Raw genomic sequence first — 19,910 nt, 5'->3', positions numbered from 1 at the left:
CTACGACGAACAATTGGGAAAAGGAGACTGTATCACCTGGCTATCTTATTTATTGAAAAGGAAATGCTAAAGAATGTCAGGCACAACTCAAGAACAGGCGTTATGACTTAATGGAGCATTAATTCATAACGCCTGTCCTTGAGTTGTGCAAATGTGTTTATGATTTCATTGTGCTTGACATTCTCTAGCATTTTCAAGAATTTCCTTAAAGGAATTCTTAACCAGAGTGGGAGTCCTGTACGGCACTTTCTAAGTGTCCTGCGAAGAGTAATTTTGCAATTGATGAGCAATTATGTATGGGCGAGGCGCTACTCACTAACTGATTTTAAACACAGGTCAAGACACTCTATTCTACACGTTATTGAAAAAAAAAGTATAAATTAATGGTAATTTTCAGTTGAAACATGTCAGGATCAGTGTAATCTTTTATGAATAAAATAATTAATACATATATATGTACGCGTTTATTTATGTTAATACAAAAGAAACAACTGTTTATTAGATACAATAATATTAATGGAATGGAAAATTATGAATATATTTGGTTTTAAAGTGAACGAAGTTGTGAATAAAAATACGTAATTGACAACTCACTGCACAGTCAGCTGTTGTTTATTTACAGTCGAGCAAGATACAAAATACTAATGTTGGAAAGTACCACGAATAATACCAGTATTATCATTTATTTGTTCTAGCTTAGAATAGACAACTCGATAGTAATCATGCCATCCTCTGAAGTTTTGCTAAACGCAGAAGTCTTGCTACTAAAGAATAAAAATAAAATAAATACAGTACTTTTACGGTCATATTTGAGGTATTATTCTAACATAATTTTGCAGGATGAAACTTGTGCCTTAGGAGTGTAAGGTGTGAGTCGCACTTTAATCTTAAATTACTTTAAGTAATATGTATTAAGATATATATATATATATATATATATATATATATATATATATATATATATATATATATATATATATATATATATATATATTAACTGCCCCATTGAATAATAATTTGATGAAGAAAAAAAAATCGCACAAAACCAACCGTATCTAACCTAATCAGGGGGTCCCCTCATTAGGTTACGTTAGATAGAATGGAGCACTACATTAAAAAAACAGATATTAAGAGACAAGTAATGGTTAAAATATCAGTGTTATTTCCTGAACTCCAGAATCAACAAAACTATCCCTAGTGGGACTACAATTTTCTAATTTTACCCTCTGGCTTTTTTTTTTTTTTGAGAAACTAGAATTGATCAGAAAGCGAGGTGGTGATGGTAAAATTATCATTTCGGTCATGCACCTATTTGGAAGTAGGTCAGAATCGTTCAAAACACATATAAAACCACCAGAAAACATAAATTCAACCTAACCTAACCTAACCTAAACTTAAAATCCTAAAATTTGCTGGGTTAGGGTAGGTTGAAATTATGCCTTTCACATGTTTTTGGATGTGTTTCGAACGAGTCTGACCTACTTCCAAATAGGTACATGACCCAAACGACAATGATACCGTGGTGACACTTTACAATAGCGGTCCTAATTAACCAGCTACTAAACGAAAAACTTATACTGTAGAGAAAATTTTTTTTTTTAATTTACTAATAACCCAAATCAGGTGTAGGACTAGTACTTTTAGTATTTTGGAGGCTCTCATTCCTTTTGTCAGGTTCAATCTTGGCTTAATATTCAGATGTGATTATGCATGTAACTTTATAGTGATTTTTATACAGAGATAGAGCAAAAAATACAGCATTTCCATTGGAAATTTGTACAAGTTTGAGGGGATATACATTGTTTTTTTTTCACTTAGCCAACAAGCATTAGTGTCAATGTCAGGTGATAGTCGCGCACATGCCCTTACTCTTGTTTTCTTTGGAAATTTTAAGTTTTTTGTTTTACTCCTTGATTTCAGGTTTGGTTCTTTAGGTTCCTTTGTTTTTTCTTTGGGCTTGTTGGGTTGAGTTAGGTTTACACACTGGGAGGTCCAATAGGAGGTTAGGTTAGACAAGTATACAAATGCTATACTGTATATCGATATTTGCTAGTTTGTTAGGTTAACTTTTTGACGATCTTTTTGTTTGGCAATTTTTTTTTACTTTACCACAAGTGGGATGTTCTTGATAAACCAAAGAACTTTTCTTCTATTGAATAGTTTCCTAACTTAGCTGCTTAACCTGGTCACATGTTCTTAAATATAAACCCTTTTAAAGTGTTCTGTAATAGTTAGGTTAGCTATGGTTTCACCAGTTTTTGCTCCATAAATTCCCCCAACTTCAAATCTCAGCTCACTTTGTGAGAGGAAAATTGCATTTTTAAGTGAAATAAACAACAACAACAAAAAATTGACAAAAATGGAAGAGTAAATTATTCATATACAGTACACTCTATATTTATTTTTTGCTTTAACTCCAAATTTACTGTACAAATCAACAACGTTTCATGCATGGTCATTGCCGAATATTTACCCAATCTGATTGTAAGGGGTAGATAATAATAATAATCAGATACAAGTCTACCATCATAACTGCTATTTCAAGGATCTAACCTACTTCCTACAGGGACACCACTTTTAATATTGCATTTGGCTTATGGCAGACGATTTTATTTATCCTATTGGCATCACCGTACACAAGGGGTTAACCATCAGATTTACATAATGGAAATAACAACAGTTCAGTCTTCTCTAGGAAATGGGACTTTAGGATCAATCCTTAATTTATTGAATTTAATTATTTATCAAATAAATAGTACTGTCATTGCTTTTTTTAATATTGGTTATTCAAGTTTTACAGGAATGCATAATGTTAACTGAAATAGAGATACCAACTATGTCTATTTTGTTTTTAATATTGTACTATATGCTGTACAGTAATTATATACAGTATACCATATACTGTATTGTATATGTAATTAATTATTAATTCTTTACTCTCTTATTTGTTAAAGTAATAGCTATTAAATATGGTGGAGTTGGAAGAGACGTGGACAGAGAAGAGTTTCTATGAAAAACCATTGACTGTGTGGCTTGGAGAGGAAGGGGGTGATGAGAGAAACTCACCTCCACTAGACATCTTCACAGCTGCTAGTATTGGCTGTTATCAGCGAGTGAGGGATATCATCATGGAGTTAGTACTGTATAATTTTAAATTATTATTGGTTTTATGTGGTACTGTATTAGATCTTTTAAGTGTCATTTAGGTAACAATTGTCAAGAGTGACCAGGCCTCAGTACCAACTTTAATCAATTTCTCTGTAGATGAAAAAGTTATCTCGTCGTAAAAAAATGACAAAAAGTGCACTTGGAGTGCGTTTTGCATAATATAATTGTTCACATCATATTTAGGCTAGAACTGGTTCCTTTCACAATAAAAAAAATTATTTTATGTTAGAAGAATGAAATAGAAATAACTTATACTGTACAGTACCTTAGGTTAGATAGGTTGATTTTGTCTTATTAAAAATAAATTATAGAATGTAGTTGCACAATATCTGAAATAAAATACACCTGTACAGTAAATAAAGGCAATCAACAGTTGATCCCAAAGATAGAAAACATGAAAATTTTTAAAGTGAAATTATATAAAACATTCCTTCTGCATTTATTGTCAGTTTCTCGAGGTAAGAAAGCTTTCATCTTCTATGGAGAGCTTTCCTTGGGTTGATGTTAAAGCAAGACTACTCTCGTGAAACATTATCACCATTAATTATACTATACTGTACTCTGCAACATTTCGAAGGCTTTGTTTTTTCTAAATATGTTTTTTCATGGAATAAATTATCTTTTAGAATTGAATTATTGTACCACACTGATAGTTAGGATCACACTACAGTGCTCCCATAATAATGATGTAAAGTACTGTGCAGAATAAATAAATAAATGATTATTGTAAGGTCAAAATCATGCAGAGAATAAACATTTCTAAAGTACACGGGAGTTAGTGCTCTGATCGTGGGAGGGGAGGGAGGTGTGGTGTTGGGGATCTCAGCCTACCAAGCCAAGCTGTGACCTGCGTTTTTGTTATTTTTCAACTAGTATTTTCAGATAGATATAGGTAATGTTTTTATTATTATTATTATTATTATTATTATTATTATTATTATTATTATTATTATTATTATTATTATTATTATTATTATTATTATTATTATTATGCTCTGTTACATGCACACACAATCATTCATACATATTGTGAAAAAATAAAAGAAATGATTTTCATAAAGTAAAAAACATAGAGAATATACATTTCTTATGTCCATGGGAGTTAGCCCACAAACGTGGGAGTGGGAAGGGGGAGCGCGCTCCTATCTCCTTACGGATGAATGCATTAGACCACGGAGGGATTCACTGCAGCAGTTGGTGCAATGGTACTGTGCACAAAGTAAAGACCGTGGATACCTGGAATCCGCGGTTGGCGAGGGTCTACTGTACACTGTGCATTAAAATGAAGTTCATGTGCATAGATAGAAGTATGTAGTACAGTAACTGCACTGTTTGTATTCTTCAATTATCAAAGTTTCAGAATATATTAGCCTTTAAAGGCAAATCATTCAATTAAAATGAAATTTTACTGTACACAGTTTCTACTTTTATTACATAAAAAGTAGCACAGCTTATCTATATTTTTCTGCAATTTTACAAAATTGGTACACTATTGTACTCATTTTATAAAAGTCTTTCATTGACAATGAACTTTTACATCTTTTTGTAGTACAGGTGTACAGTACTGTAGTCCAGATTATTGATACAAAGTAATTAGTGTACTGTATGTTGTTTACAGTGACAAGAATGTCTGTAGCCATAAGAACCATGGTGGATGGACAGCTCTTATGTATGCAGCATATTATGCCCACTCTGATGTGATCAATCTGCTGCTGGAGGCTGGTGCACCTGTACACCTCCGCAATAATAATGGCTGCAATGCTCTCATGTTGGCAGTAATGTGTGGGAATGATTATGGTGTGGAGATTCTTATAAAGGTTAGTTGGTTTACAAAGTGGGGATGGGGTGAGACACTATGGTATTGTCCTGACGAAGGTTAAATGTTATATTGTTTGCCGTAATTGTAATTTATTTATTAAGTTTATGTGGGAAGAAAGTAGAGTATTCACAACATACAATTCATCAACATCATCATCAGTAGTATTTTATTAATACAGGTAATTATCATTGATATTGAGTCAGTTTCACCAAGGACAGCTGACAAAGCCACAAGAGGCTTGTTTCCTTATGCCAGCAGCATCTGGTGTGAGTAGGGGCAAGAAGTATAAGAATTGTGCAAATGCAATGACTACTACATATAGCAATATTATCAGTGAAAGATTTTGGACTGAAAATTATTCCTGTATATATTGGCAATGCTTAGTGAGTGAGTGTGTGTGTGTGCTAACCTAACACACACAACCTGTTACTGCATAGATAACACCACAGGCTGTCATCATTATATTATCAGTTTTGTAACAGGATATGAGATAATGTTTGGTTTTAAACTTACAGTCCATTAATTTAATTATGTTGTGATTATGTAAGTCAGGTAGTGCAGACAGGAAACACAGAAAGGACTAGAATTTTTTTTAGAATGTCTTTCTCCAAAATGGATGTTATTTTAGTGATTAAGTGAAAAAACGTAAATACTTGTATAAAATATTTTCAAATGCCACGGTGTGAGTTATTACAAAAGTAAATATTTTAGCACGAGCTCAAGCAAATCTGAAAAGAAAATTTTTTGAGTTCCTCAACAAGACAGGGAAAAAGCCATTCCATATGTCAGTATTTCACAAGGCCAGAGAATGCCCTGTAGTGAGTATGTACTGTAAATGAAAACAAATACATAATTATTATTATCAGCACCTGGTTGAATCATGAGAAAATGTAAATGTCAGGTTACAGGCAGGATATGGAGACTATAGGGATATCAAAGTTTCAGTAATCAGGAGGAATGCTGGGATATGTGCAACAAGTATTTGCATAATTGCAACCTACAAGTTGCTGGTTAAGTTTGTGTGATGATCTCTAACAATGCCAGTGCCAAAGTCATTGTTCAAAAGGTTCCCTAACTTTCATCCACCAAATTAAAGGAACCAGTATTAAAAGAACTGTAGGTAAATCAATGTTGTTGCATGAAATCATCTGTTTCTTTTAGGTATGGGAACCGACAAAGCCCATAAACTGTATAACTTTCAATAATAACAATAGTAAGTGTGCAGATTTGCTTCTACCCATTGCAGTGGGAATAATCATCATCATCAACGTTTTGCGGCCATTTTCCATGATTGTATGGGTTAGCTGCAATCACCTGAAGGCAACTACAGTACTGTACTGGGTAAAACCAAAACAGGATAGTCCCCCCTCCACCCACCACCACATTCCCAGGGTGCCAGCCAAGAAAATGCAATACAGTAGAGATCATGGGATGGACATAGCTCTAGTAACCCGGTTGTCATCATGCATGTTGAAGTTTTATGGCTCGATGCCCTTCTCAACTCCAAACCACAAGGTTGGAACAGCTGGCAAGGCAGGGTCACAACTCTCATGTAATAAAAGACTACCTGCCTATATACTGACACAATATCATGTTTCAACTAATTATATAACAATGGTAGGTGCATGAAATTAAGATGGCAGACATTTGTTTCAATATGTAGCACCCATCTTAAAATAATATGCTGCACTTTGAAATAGGAATGTTTGACAATTGTCAGTACAGCACAGTACTCTTCAGGGGTGCCGAGGTGAAATGGATATGGATTTTTCCTGCCATTCATTATTTTATAGCTGGTGTGAACAAACAATGGAATAGGTCCAAATATGTAGGTTATGCTCAGTAGTACACCCAAGCAGCTGTCCATTGGGATCCTGGTATGAAATTGAGTGATATTCCAATTTTCAAATGTATTAGATTTATAGATCTTAGTTGCACATGTCAGGGCCCCGATGCCTGAGGTTTTGACTCGTAGATTTACTGGACTGCTTAGAGCTACTCATGACTGATTTGAGTTTAAAATGTGGTTATGGGATTAACTCTCCAAATGCAAATAGAAAAAATGAGTGTTTAGAGGAAACCTGTGGTGGAAAAATAAATCTACAAGTGTATATTATAGACATATTACAGGTATTTAAATACTGTACTGTAGTAAGATTTAATGTTGTACTGTCGCAAGTGTTTTATCTATTCTCTTCTTCACTGATTTGATGTTTACTGTACAAAAAAGTAATTATGCAATTTTATCGTGTTTAAAATTAGCACTTTGAGAGTATACTGTACAGTAGTGACAGCCTTTTACCTACAGGGAGGCAGCATCCTAGAAACTCGAGATAAACGTGACTGGACGGCGCTCTTCCATGCTGTTAACACTAGTCATCATAGTGTTGTGGAAATGTTGATTAAATATAAAGTTAATCTCAATTCATGGTAAGTGCTCGTTTGAATATCATAAATACGAATAAAATAATTATGTAAGTTGAATCGTGTCTTAAATTAATCAGGGTTTTAAATATGAATCATCGTAATTCGAGGTTTTCCTGTACGTGCAGTGAGCGAGCAACAGGTATGACACCCCTGATGTATGCTGCACAGCTGGGTGATACAACGATGGTGATGGCATTGTTACGAGGGGGAGCAGTTGTCTCTCTCACAAACCATCAAGGACACACAGCAGATAGGATTGCTCAAGATGCCAAATATCCTGACACTGCTTCAGCTATTATTCAGTGGGGTCTTCAAGGTACTTCATTTGTAAATTGCAGGAGAGATTTGTTACTCCATTCACTGTACAGGCATCCCTCATTATCCGGATGGATTAGGTTCCTTGAGAGCCATTCGATTGTCAAATGTTCAGATACCTGTAGTGAATAATGTAATAGATGGGAAAAATAGGGTTTAGTTTCTGATTAACAAAAAACCCAATATATTTTTTTATATTTGGCAGAGAAGCTTGATGTGTTTTGATTTATGCTTGTGCTTTACATAATTACCAAAACATAATTTAAGGTAGTACTGTATTGTATTACTGTATAGAATATCTAAAAAAAAAAGATAAACAAAATAGAATACGTACTGTACATATATAGCTGCATTGTGTACAGTATTGTAAATTACCTTACATTGCACATGAAGCTTGGTTTCAATTATCACAGGTTTGCAGGGTCTCTTGGTGATGGTGGGGGTAGCAGAGGAATCATTACTGTGCTTGGATGCCATTGCGTACAGATTAATGAAAGGATGGCACGTATGTAGATGGAAAAAGATAAAACACTTATTTGTACCAAACACAGCAAATGGAATGTGAAAGGACATGGGAGGGAGGGAGGATGACATCATGCACCTTGAGTGCGAGTATATTCCTGTGCATTTGAGGAGGAAAATGGCTGCCTTGTCCATGCCTGGTGTGGATTGAATTTTCGATCTGACCAACATTCGGATAAGCAAATCATGGGTTGGTTGATTTAAATCACTGATTTAAATAAAAAGAATAACAAAAAAATTATTGATTTAAATCAGTATATGAGGAAAATTAAAAAAAGGAATAAAACTGCTACAGTAACTAATCACTGCAGTATAGGTAACACATAAAGAAAGATAAACTTTGCTGCTAATTTTTCATTAAACAGGTTTATAGAATTTACTTATATGTATTGTAACTATATAGATATATATTCATACTTACCAGCTACTGTATATCCCATTTTATGAGTTAGCATCACAAAAAGGGAAATTAAAATATCTGTAAAGGAATAGAGTACACCCTAAGACACAATTTGCACCCCCCATCCTGAAATGCTTCCAGTGCCATGGAGTGTAAAAAATTAATATTCAGATAGTGAGGGATACTTGTATCTAAAATATTTCATCAAGCCATGTCAATTTTGTTATTACTGTCCACTCTGTATCTGTATTTTGTTCTGGCTAGATAACTGTTACAATATCAATGTACAGCACAGTATTTAATGTCTGAGGAGAGAGTTGTTGGCCGTTCTTGTAGTCATGTGAAGACTTGAATCTTCCATAAGGTTAGTGTATTTGTATCAAACTGTAATTCAAAGAACTGCACATATTTGTTTTCAATTAGTAGTTAAGAAAAATTGAATAAAAAATGCAATGTGTTGTTCTTAAACAGCTCACAATCTTATGGGTTTCAGGTTTAAATGGTCCAAGTTTACGAGATGGTCCAGCTGCAGTAGAAGCAAGGAGAACACATCAACAGCCCCAAACACTCAGAGGCAGAGGAAGTGCCATTCCATCAGTTAATGATGGTTTGTTTGGAAACCAGTACAGTATTTTTCATGTTAAATGATAAAGAATTGTAAACAAGTCTTAAATTTAATGTTATCACTTGCATTTAAGTTAATTTGGGTGCTTTTTAACCTGTATGTCTGTACAGTATTTGTACTATTTTTTCATCCATCCCTCCTTATACTGTATAGATCTGATAAATGAGCCTCCGAGAATATGATTTCTTGACTTTCGGGTGTCACATATTGGTTCCCAATGAAAGTAGGATATATATTGTTGGAATGATTGTTCAGTAGAGAGGTGGAAAACAAGACTACTGGAGCTGGGGACAAGATTGGTAAACAGGAAGACAGGTCATAAATGGGAGGTGAATCAGTTGCTTTGTCAGGAATTTCAAGAGAAGTTATAATTTTTTGTGATCGAGTTTGGAATTGTGTCCTAGGAGAAAATTGTTAGTGAATATGGCTCAAAGAAAAATGATACAGAAAAAGGGAGAGAGAGGACTAAATGGTACCTATAATAGACATAGAATAGTTGAACTGAAGAGTTAGTTTAACCAGCCTCCCCAATAAATTATTATAGAGTGACACAGATATGGAGTTCAAGAATGTTTTATTTATTTTTTTTTTTTTTTTATGTAAGTACTCTATGGATGGTTTGAAAAAGTAAGCCCAATAGAAAATGTATCCATATACATTGAAGCATATATGTTTCTTTATGTAGATACTGTACTGTAGACATAATTAAAGCATGATGATGTGATTTTTGGAAGAATGCCAGTGATGAGTGAAGGTTACAATAAAACAGACTCGAAAGGTGTGAAGTATTGGATAAATAGATATAGAAACTCTCACATTAAGAATAGAAGTTTGGAGGGAATATAATTATGTACTGTAGTCAACTTCTTAATGTACTGTATATGATGTGTTTCTGAAAACCTGTACTGTATGCCAAGTGGACATTAATTTTCCATAGAAACCCATGTTATAAACCGAGACACATCCAAATATATTTCCCCACAAAATTTTCTTTATCTTGAATTGGTTCATGACAGACATGAAATATGATCAAATAGACTTAGAAAATTGAACAAGTTTTTTACCTTAAATTAATTATTATTGTATCCAAGTGTATACTGGACTTGAGGAGTAGTAACAAATGAGAAGAGAAATTGTCATTATGAGATACCTGTAGCTGCAGCTGACTTTGGTAATTTGGGTGTTTGAGTTGTTTGGAGGGCTTTCAATTTTTTTAAAGAATTTATCCTAAGAAATTTATTAAATTGCCTTCTTTTTTCACAGAGAATCTTGTAACAAGGGATGGCTCAATGAAGACTGCTGACAACATTTGGGATCCCTACAAAATTAGGTTTAGAGTCCTCTATAACATCTATTGTCCCATCCATCTTCTTGCAGATTTCACTTAAACTCCGAGGTTCTGAATCTTTTTAGGGATCTTGGAGGTGTCATCATCATCATCTTTTGCTTCTCTTATTTGCTCCTGTAACTCAGTCAAACCATCAGTGGTGAGCTCTTTACCATGAGATTCCAGCAACTAACTCACATCATCAGCATCCATCTGCAGATTAAGTTGTTTTCTCTTGTCTACAGCCTCCTCTGTGATATATTCTTGCCTTTCTTTGAAGCCTGCAAAGTCATGTTCAAACTGAAGGCAGAGCGTTCTCATAGAAGCATTCATGGTGGATTGCTCGACTTCATTCCAGCATACACAAATGTTTCTCAAAGCATAAAGGATGTTATCCCCCATCCAAAATTCCATGAGCATTAGTGCATCCTCCCCTTCAGTGGTAGCAAAAGCCCGAGTCATAGCCCTCCTCGAATAGTGTTTCTTACAAATGGCAATACCATTCTGGTTCATTGGTTGCAGTAGGGGAGTGGTTTAAATCACCAACCTCTGCAGAATGACTCAGAGCATTGTCCAGGATTAGCATTGCCTTAAATGCAGCATTTTTCGACATGATACAAAATGGTGCATAAATCAGTTCTCCAAAAAGCTTGCAATAACCCAGGCTTAATTGTTTGTTTTCCAGATCAGTGGCAGTGCACTCTTGACAACATTTGTAAAATCTCTTGGATTTTCTGTGGTAAACTAAGAGAGGCTTTCACTTTAAATCCCCTGCTGCATTACCACCTAGCAGGAAAGTTAGGTGGTCTTTAATAACCTTTAACCCGAACATTTTTTTCTCTTTGGCAATGTACTTTACAGTATCTCCGTGAAGGCATCTTTTTTTATACTAAGTCTATATCATTATGAATTCATGATAGGAAGGATTAAGATAAGTTGTGAAGTAAGATAGTGTACAAAAGGTTCTTTAAAGTGTGTGTTTCAGGTAACATGCCAAGCGAGGATAGGGCAATTCTGAAAGTTGTATGGTGTAGCAGAGCTACCTGGCAGCCATTACAAATTAAATCATTCTTAGAAATTAATAAGGTTGGCATGATATGCAGTGATGGAAGTACACTGTAATGCAATAAAAGAACTAAGGATATTAGCTTAAGTCAGCTGAACTGTTTCTTTACTCAGGTTAATACTTGTACAGTACAGGGGATATTTTTCTTTATTTCAGCTAACGTTCAACCAACAGATCTTGAGACTTTGTTGGATCAAATAGGACTCAGTTCATATATAAGTGTCTTCCGGGAGCAGGTTGTGGACCTCCAAATCTTTCTTACACTGACAGATCAAGAACTAAAGGAATGTGGCATTCAGTAAGTTGGACAGTACAGGAATGCCTCACTATTCGCAGCCTCAATGAGTCGGTTAAATAGGCAAAATAAAAATCTTGCACAATTGCCCTTAAATAAGCAATTTTTTATATATGCTGTACTATATCAACTTCCATCTCTGTGTTCCCCTCTCGTAAATTGTCCCCCCTCTCTATTACTGTACTTTGTCCCCCCCCTGACCTTTGGATCCCTTTCCCGAGTCTTTTGTGTCCTTAGCACAATAACCCTTAAATAAGCAACATTTTATATATATCAGCATCCATCTGGTTTGCTTGATGGCAAACTTTTCCATGGTTGTGCTGATATCTAATTCCTCTGCTGACAGCTGTGTATTATTTCAATGTGATTGATATTTTAAAATGTTAGTTTTTGCATGACGTAGTATTACTTGTACGTAATTTGTCTTAATATGCCTTATTGTGGATAAAAATAAGTATACGTATATTAAATGCATCCTCCAAAAGCGTGAATTTGCTACCAGAGTTTAACAGTTAATTCATGTACTGTATAAGATTTTTGATAAACTTCCTACATGCTCATGTTTGAAATAATGAACGTATGTATCTTCATATAATTTAGCTGAATATCTTTCTCGTCAGAAACTGTCATCCGAAAGATTATGAATAAACACATTTAGAAAAACATCATTACTTCAGGATGAAATCGGACAGGTTTCCAACAGCCAATCAACTCTAACTCTTGAGGAGGGGGCGGGGCATCTTTTCTCAGCTGAGAAAAAAAAACGCACTATAGTCCTGGTACACTGATGAGAGGTGGCCCATTTGTCTTTTACTACTAGACAGGAATACTATGTATGATTTGGTAGGGAGCGAGTGGCTTTGACACGAGTTAACACTTGAACTGACGTTATTCAGTCTAATGTCTTCTGAGAAAAGATCGAACTCCCAAACTCTCTTGAATCTGCCACTGGAATATGGTAGATTTCTTCCAGTTAATTGGGCTCCAAAGTAAGATATTTTTTTGAAGATAATAAAATCATAAATGTCCCAAAATGTTAATTTGGTTAAAAAAAAAAAACAGTACTGAAATGAAAAAGCAAATAGAGAGAAAATTTACACGATTATATTGTGTTTTAGATTTAAATACAGAAACTAATTGATTTAAATATAGAAACTAATTCATAATCATCACATCATCAATTGCATTTCAGAAAACTTGGTCCTCGCCGGAAGATGACATCAGCAATTGCCCGCTGGCATAGTAATGCTCCTCTAAGGAGTACTGTTGAGTGTGCTTATGCTGATAAGTTGGAGGTAGAGATGCAGGAATTGGGAGTAAAGCTAACAGAAGCTAGTCAGACTATACAACAAACAAAGACTCAAGTAAGTTGAAGGTCTTAATCCATTTGCTTCTGATGATGCAGGTACTGTAGTGTTGCCCAGAACCTGACAGTTGCCAGATCCCCTTATGCTTGTTTGTCTTGGGCACAGTCGCAATCCCTCATGTGATGCACAGTCCACCCGGCCACAAATGTTTATAAGTGACTTCTTGCTGGATTGATGCTCATAAACCCTTAAGTATTTTCTTTATTAATCATCTTCCTTTATTCTTCATACCCTTTAATTATTGTACATTTTAGGTAAGCCAGGAAAATGACCTACGTGTTGTGACAGAAGGTTGGGTAGTAGAGGCTCGTGGACGCCTACATGAATGCCACCAACGATGTCAGGTACTCATGGAACAAGTGACTGCACTTCGTCATTGTACCTCCGCCCTGTCCGCACAGCCCTCACTTGTTCAGTCTCCCCTCATGCAGTCTACTCTAATATCTACAATTGTTGATTCACTGACTCTCATTGCAGCTCAAGTTGACACCCTCTTGGCATTAACAGACCCCAGTGTTCCCCGTGGTCCCAGTAACCCCTCTTCACCACGTAAGCAAGGGTATGGTAGCCATCTCGGCACACCTCGATTATGATTAGATTATCCTTTAATATGATGATAATAATTTCCATTCTTCATAATTGATAAAAATAATGAGCGATGTTTACTGAAGTTCAATTAGAAAATTTGTCATACACTATGCTGTTATACAGTACTGTACATGTCATACTGTAAAGTACGTCCTGTTAAGCTCCCCTTTGGGTAAAAGTGAAGTAATTAAGATTATATGTTTATCCTTTAAAATATATTTTATATAGTTTACCTTTTTTTAAATTTCTTAGCCAGTATTTTTGGCTGCAAAAGAAATTTCATGTAAAATTTGGTAATGATAGATGGCCCATATATTTGTTATTATAAGGTGTTATATGTTACTCCAGGACACACACTCATAGGAAACAATTGGGAAGACTTTCTCCCAGTGATGGATATATTCTTTCTGACAAAGGGCAAATAGTCATGGGAAACCAAGGGTCTTGAATTCTTTATGAAAATAGTATACAGAGTACAAATTTTAAGGCCAATATTTTTACCCTTGTAAGAAACTTGACAGTTCTGTGTATTTATTAACTGGCATTAAACTTGAATAAAGTTGGTTTTGTGGTGTAATATAAATGTTGTTCTTTGCTAGTCAGTAGCATTTTTGGATTGTCATAAGTACAGTATTTTAGTACACTGTATATTAAGTACAGTACTGTATATAGATAATATTGTTTTACAGGGGTTCCAGTTCCTCTTCCCATGTATAATCGAGAAAAAATATTTTTATATTGTTCACTAAAAGTGTCTTATAGCTTTGTGACAACACAACGTTTCTTTAACCTCTATAATGTAAGATTACTTTATATTGTGAATAACAGTTAAAAAGCAAGATGAATTCTGATGCAGCTGAAGATGCCTTTATAGTAAGGAAGTTGTTCATTAGATTATATGTTTACACTGGTTATTTTTCCTAATGATGTCCTTATTTGGACAGATAGTCAAGTCACCTTGCAATGGATCACTAACAGTAAATCTAATAGCTTGTATAATTTTTTTTGGGAAATCAGGGGGCTGAAATCCACAAGGAGTTGCCAGACTTAAAATTGCATTAAGTGAGTACAAAAGAAAATCCAGCAGGTTATTTGACTAGAGTAATGAATAGATAAGCTAGTGAATAATGAATTATGGTGCCACAGACCAGAGTAGTTGAGAGATGAAAATTATGTTACTTAGTTGCCAGTTGTGCAGTTACTCACATACAAGAACTGCTCTTCAACTGTGAAGATTACAGCACCCTTAACAAATTATTAAGAGTGAGGGACAGAGTAATAAATTGAGACTGACTGCCTCTGTCATTGAAGTTAACTCTCTAGATTACTGGATTAAGGTCATACAAAGATGTATTTTCTGTGGAATATGAAATGTTAGTAGCAGGTACTGTAAATACACAGCCTGATGAAGGGTCAAATGAACCACACACCACTAAACAAACTAGTTTAATAAACAATCTTATATTATTTATGAGGGACGGATTTATTTGAACCTTTGGAAGAATAGATAAATCAGAACTAGCATATAACACACAAAATCCTATGTTGTTCCCAAAAAGGCATCAGTTAACTAAATTAATAATAAAAAAATGCCACGAAGCCTCACTATATGCTGGGGTGACTCAGAGTCTAAACAAATTAAGGGAAGAATTTTGGGTACTTCAAGCAAGGCAAGTTATTAAAAACATAATAAAAAACTGGAGTACTGTATGTAAAAGCTTGGAAGGTCCTAGATACATAGTACTACCTGTACCACCCACTCCACCATTACCTCTTGAAAGAGTGCAAGACACACTTTATTCCAGTTTGTGGGAGTGGACTACTCTGGAGCTATATTCTTGAAAAAGGGAAATGAAATCAACAAAGTTTATGTTTACTTGTTTACATGTGCAGTGACCAAAGCTGTACACTTAGAATTAGCAGATTTAAATTCATAAACTTTTATTCCTAGGCACTCCTGCTCTGAAGTAATTATTTCAGATAATGCCAGTAACTTTAAAGGAGGTGCAGAAATTTAAACTAATTTAGTTCAAACCACAAAAGTAAAATGAGAACTTGAAATTTTCAAAATCACTTGGAAATTTAACCCAGCGAGGGCACCATGGCATGGTGGATTTTACATGGGATTTGTAGGAATTTTCAAAGGTTACCTTAAGAAATCAGTTTTCAGAAAGCCCGTTTCTATTCCAGAATTGCAAATCTTACTTGATGAAATTGAAAGCAATGTTAATAATAGACCTTTAACTTACCAAATCAACATTTGCTCCATGGTAGGATATTGAATACCTATCCAATAAATCCTCATTATGACAAATACCTACCAGAACCCCAAAATAATTAACAACTACTTATATATTAGGATATTTAATTTTAAGGTAATAAAATGGCGGCGAAGGTGTGGCTATTGGGGGAGGCTGGAGGCCATGTTAAAAAAAATTATTTAGATAAAATACTATCTTTTTGGCAAGATATATGGCATTATGAGTATTTAACTTCTTTAATGGAAAGATATCCTAACCGAGAAGGTAAAACTAAGACCTTTGAGCAGAACATTAAAGTAGGTGACGCATGCCTAGTTCATGATGTCAGTACTGTAGGCAGTAGTAGGGAGCACTGGGAAGAATCATAGAGACTTACCCTGATGATAGTGGCTAAGTTAGTGTTGTAAAACTTAAAAGTAGGATGGGCATACTAATTGGTAGACAGGGAGTAAGACAAGGCTGTGTTCCAACATTGTATAATATATACGTATTCAGAATTTTCAATGAGAGAAGTTATAAGTGATAATTAAGGACACAGTTTTAACACTGGACCATGTCAAAAGAGGGTAATCCTGGAGCTGATGGCTAACATAACCCTCACCTATCTGAATCTAATCCGGAGTGTATAAACTGGTTTAAGTTAGAATGTATTACCGGGTATATCGTGTCCGGTAAACATATACAGTACGGTACAGCATTAAGAAGTCGATTGCGTGACTGATTTTAAGATAACATGCAAGAGTTATAGAAAATTATCACGTGTTTTTCTTTAATCTTAGGATTGAAAGAAAGGAATACAATAATAACTGACTAAACTGCAGTGAAATGAAATACAGTAAACGCCTATTACTGATATAATGTTTTTGTGTTATATTACTACTTCCCAATAACAAGGCGCTACTCACTTTTAACAACACACTTTCACTTATACAGTATTTATGTTTATCATTTGAGAAGAAATATTAAGACATGGCTAATCAGTCATAATCAAAACACCGTGAAGTTACAATAGAGAAAGACAGTGTTTCCAGCGTAGAGAGTGCCACTTTCTCTACACCAAGGGCTTAATAAAGAGATAACAGCACCTTCTAATAACGCATCCGGTTGGGTGTCCCGCCCGGCTATTCCACGAGCCACTGCGAGGAAAGCGTCATCATCACGTACTGTCATTTTTCGCGGTGGACTATAAATGTTTCCCAATTGTAACAGGATATAACACCCTAAACTCTAATACGCTGTTCCTTTTTTCGAGTCTTGACCCTCCCCTTTCAGAAACTTGTACGTCACTGCTCATTCGCAAGGGAAATAAACATGTGAGCGTAATGAGACAAAATATATTGTAGATTTTGTTATTCTTCCAGGGGCATTTTTTGCTTAAGCTTCCAGTACCTGTTGGTTATCATAAATCTTAAACGCTATTACATACATGGTCAAACATCATCCAGAGTGATTAAAGTACGCTATATCAAAATCTTTACTTAACTAATAATACAGATGTCATTCATCATATAAATGCCAGTCATAATAACTTAATTTCCTTTCTCTGACATAATTACACCTTTTCTTCCATATACGTAACTCGGTAAGGTAACGTACTTAACACTTTCATATTTCATTCCATAATATCGCCTCCCACTGATGGATAGTACTAAAATCATTTCGTAACAATTATTTGCATGAGTTCACATAATTATATCTTTAATGCAAGTCTGGGGACTTAGTTGTTTTGAATACATTTTGAAAGTTTGTTGAAGTTTTCAATAAATACTTCGTTTTAGTATTTACTCGAAATGAAGCTGCTGTAAAACCCATGTCCACTGCAAGTTGACCTTTAAGAGATAAAAAGTTCTGAGCGTTATTGCTTGCACGTGCACACGATACAAAAACAGACGTTTATCACAAGACAACAGTGTTAGATGCGCACAATTACTGAAGTCACTTCCCTAACTATAATTGCAACGTTAGCTTGGATGTATTTTACGCTGGTCTTTAATTTTTCGATATTTTCTATGGTATGTGGCTGTTTACACGTTGAAACACCTATCCAATTATGACATGTCATCTATACCAAAACCGTTAGCTCACAATGGCAATGGATGAACAAATGGTCCCCAGTGAATGGAAAGTGGCTTATGTGAGTCCTATCTTCAAGAAGGGCGATAGGCACTCCACGAACAACTATAGACCGGTGAGCCTGACCAGCATAATATGTAAAGTACTTGAGAGTATTATCAGAGATGCAGCGATGGAACATCTACTACGAAACAACCTTGTAAAAGATTGCCAACACGGTTTTATGCCGGGGCGCTCTTGCTTGACACAATTGCTCAAGGTATTGGATATTTGGACCCATATTCTAGAACGGGGTGGTAATATCGACAATATTTACCTAGATTTTGCCAAGGCTTTCGACAGTGTACCCCACGAAAGGCTGAAAATCAAACTGGAAGGGTACGGAATTCGGGGAAATGTCCTAGCGTGGATAGAAGACTTTCTACATGACCGCAAGCAATGTGTGGTGATTAATGGCACGAAATCGTCATCTGTACCTGTAACAAGTGGGGTACCGCAGGGTAGTGTATTGGGCCCGCTGTTGTTTGTTTGTTTCATAAATGATATGCCTGACGTTGTACACTCCTCCATACAAATGTTTGCCGATGACGCCAAGTTATTTCGGGAAATTAAGAACCAAGCGGACTGTGAAGAGCTGCAGAAGGACCTCTGTGGGCTCCAGGAATGGTCGAAGGAATGGCTGCTGAGATTCAATGTCACGAAGTGTAAGAGGATGCACCTGGGGCGTACCAACGGTAAGGAGGCGTACCATATGTCCCAACGGGATGAAGAAAATGTACTAGTTGAGACTGTGTGTGAGAAGGACCTAGGTGTGTATGTTGACAATGAGCTGAAGTTCTCGGGCCATTGTGAGAAGAAGGTAAATCAGGCAAATAAATTATTGGGTCTTATAAGAAGGTCGTTCAGATATCTAGACGGTCCGTCCCTCGTGACGATCTTCAGGAGTGAAGTGCTTCCCCATCTGGAGTACTGTCACCCCATCTGGTCCCCGAGATATGCTAGGGACTGTCAGTTGGTTGAAAATGTTCAAAGGAGGGCCACCAAGCTGGTGCCTGCACTTCGGCATCTCAGCTACCCTGCGAGATTGGAGCGCCTGAACTTGCCTAGCTTATACTACAGACGGGCAAGGGGGGACCTAGTTGAGGTTTATAAGCATCTCAGGGGGCACTACTCAGTTGAGTGTCCTTACTTGGAGCTGGCGGACGCTCGCCCCACAAGGGGTCACAGCTCAAGATTGAAGAAGCCGCAAGTCCGGAAAACCGTGAGGGCAAACTTTTTCGGAGTGAGGGTTGTAAACTCTTGGAACAATCTACCAGAAGTGTTGTGACGGCACCGAGTGTGAGCTCTTTCAAGAGAAGACTTGACCAACACTGGAGCGGGTTCAGGTACATTCAGGAGCCGGTGCATGCCCAGTATTTGCCAACAGTGCGTGACAGAGACGTGACCGATCGCCCGGGCGGCTAGCGAGCCGACCTTTTGGTGAAGAATATAAAGGAAAAGAGTCGTGACCGATCGCCCAAGCGGCTAACAAGCCGATCAGTGGCGAAGAGGATAAAAGTAAAAGTAAAAGTAAAATAAAGAATAAAAAACGTTTTGTCTTCTCACACCTGGCTTTTTGTTTTATTTTCGAAGGTGTGAGAGTAAGTTGAGTGTGGGG

General features: G+C 36.0%; 1 protein-coding gene across 1 annotated transcript; it reads left to right on the top strand.

Moving 5' to 3' along the window:
• Nucleotides 1-653: 653 nt before the first annotated feature.
• LOC121879562 (ankyrin repeat and SAM domain-containing protein 3-like) lies at nucleotides 654-15,390 on the top strand. Its single transcript, XM_042386214.1, has 9 exons — nucleotides 654-869; nucleotides 2,955-3,133; nucleotides 4,787-4,985; nucleotides 7,296-7,417; nucleotides 7,540-7,730; nucleotides 9,145-9,258; nucleotides 11,826-11,967; nucleotides 13,157-13,328; nucleotides 13,586-15,390. The coding sequence occupies exons 2-9, from the start codon at nucleotides 2,970-2,972 to the stop codon at nucleotides 13,922-13,924; spliced, it is 1,443 nt and encodes a 480-aa protein (XP_042242148.1). The 5' UTR covers nucleotides 654-869; nucleotides 2,955-2,969; the 3' UTR covers nucleotides 13,925-15,390.
• Nucleotides 15,391-19,910: the final 4,520 nt, after the last annotated feature.

This window comes from Homarus americanus, unplaced genomic scaffold (assembly GCF_018991925.1).
Source record: "Homarus americanus isolate GMGI-L3 unplaced genomic scaffold, GMGI_Hamer_2.0 scaffold9741, whole genome shotgun sequence".
In the NCBI taxonomy this organism is placed as follows: domain Eukaryota; kingdom Metazoa; phylum Arthropoda; class Malacostraca; order Decapoda; family Nephropidae; genus Homarus; species Homarus americanus.
This window is presented reverse-complemented; position numbering and strand designations above follow the sequence as displayed.

Excerpts from the sequence above, each read along its gene's own strand:
- LOC121879562 (XM_042386214.1), top strand. The coding sequence starts at position 2,970 with ATGGTGGAGTTGGAAGAGACGTGGACAGAGAAGAGTTTCTATGAAAAA. Across the intron at positions 7,418-7,539 it reads AAAGTTAATCTCAATTCATG|TGAGCGAGCAACAGGTATGA; the intron begins GTAAGTGCTCGT and ends CTGTACGTGCAG. Across the intron at positions 9,259-11,825 it reads CATTCCATCAGTTAATGATG|CTAACGTTCAACCAACAGAT; the intron begins GTTTGTTTGGAA and ends TCTTTATTTCAG.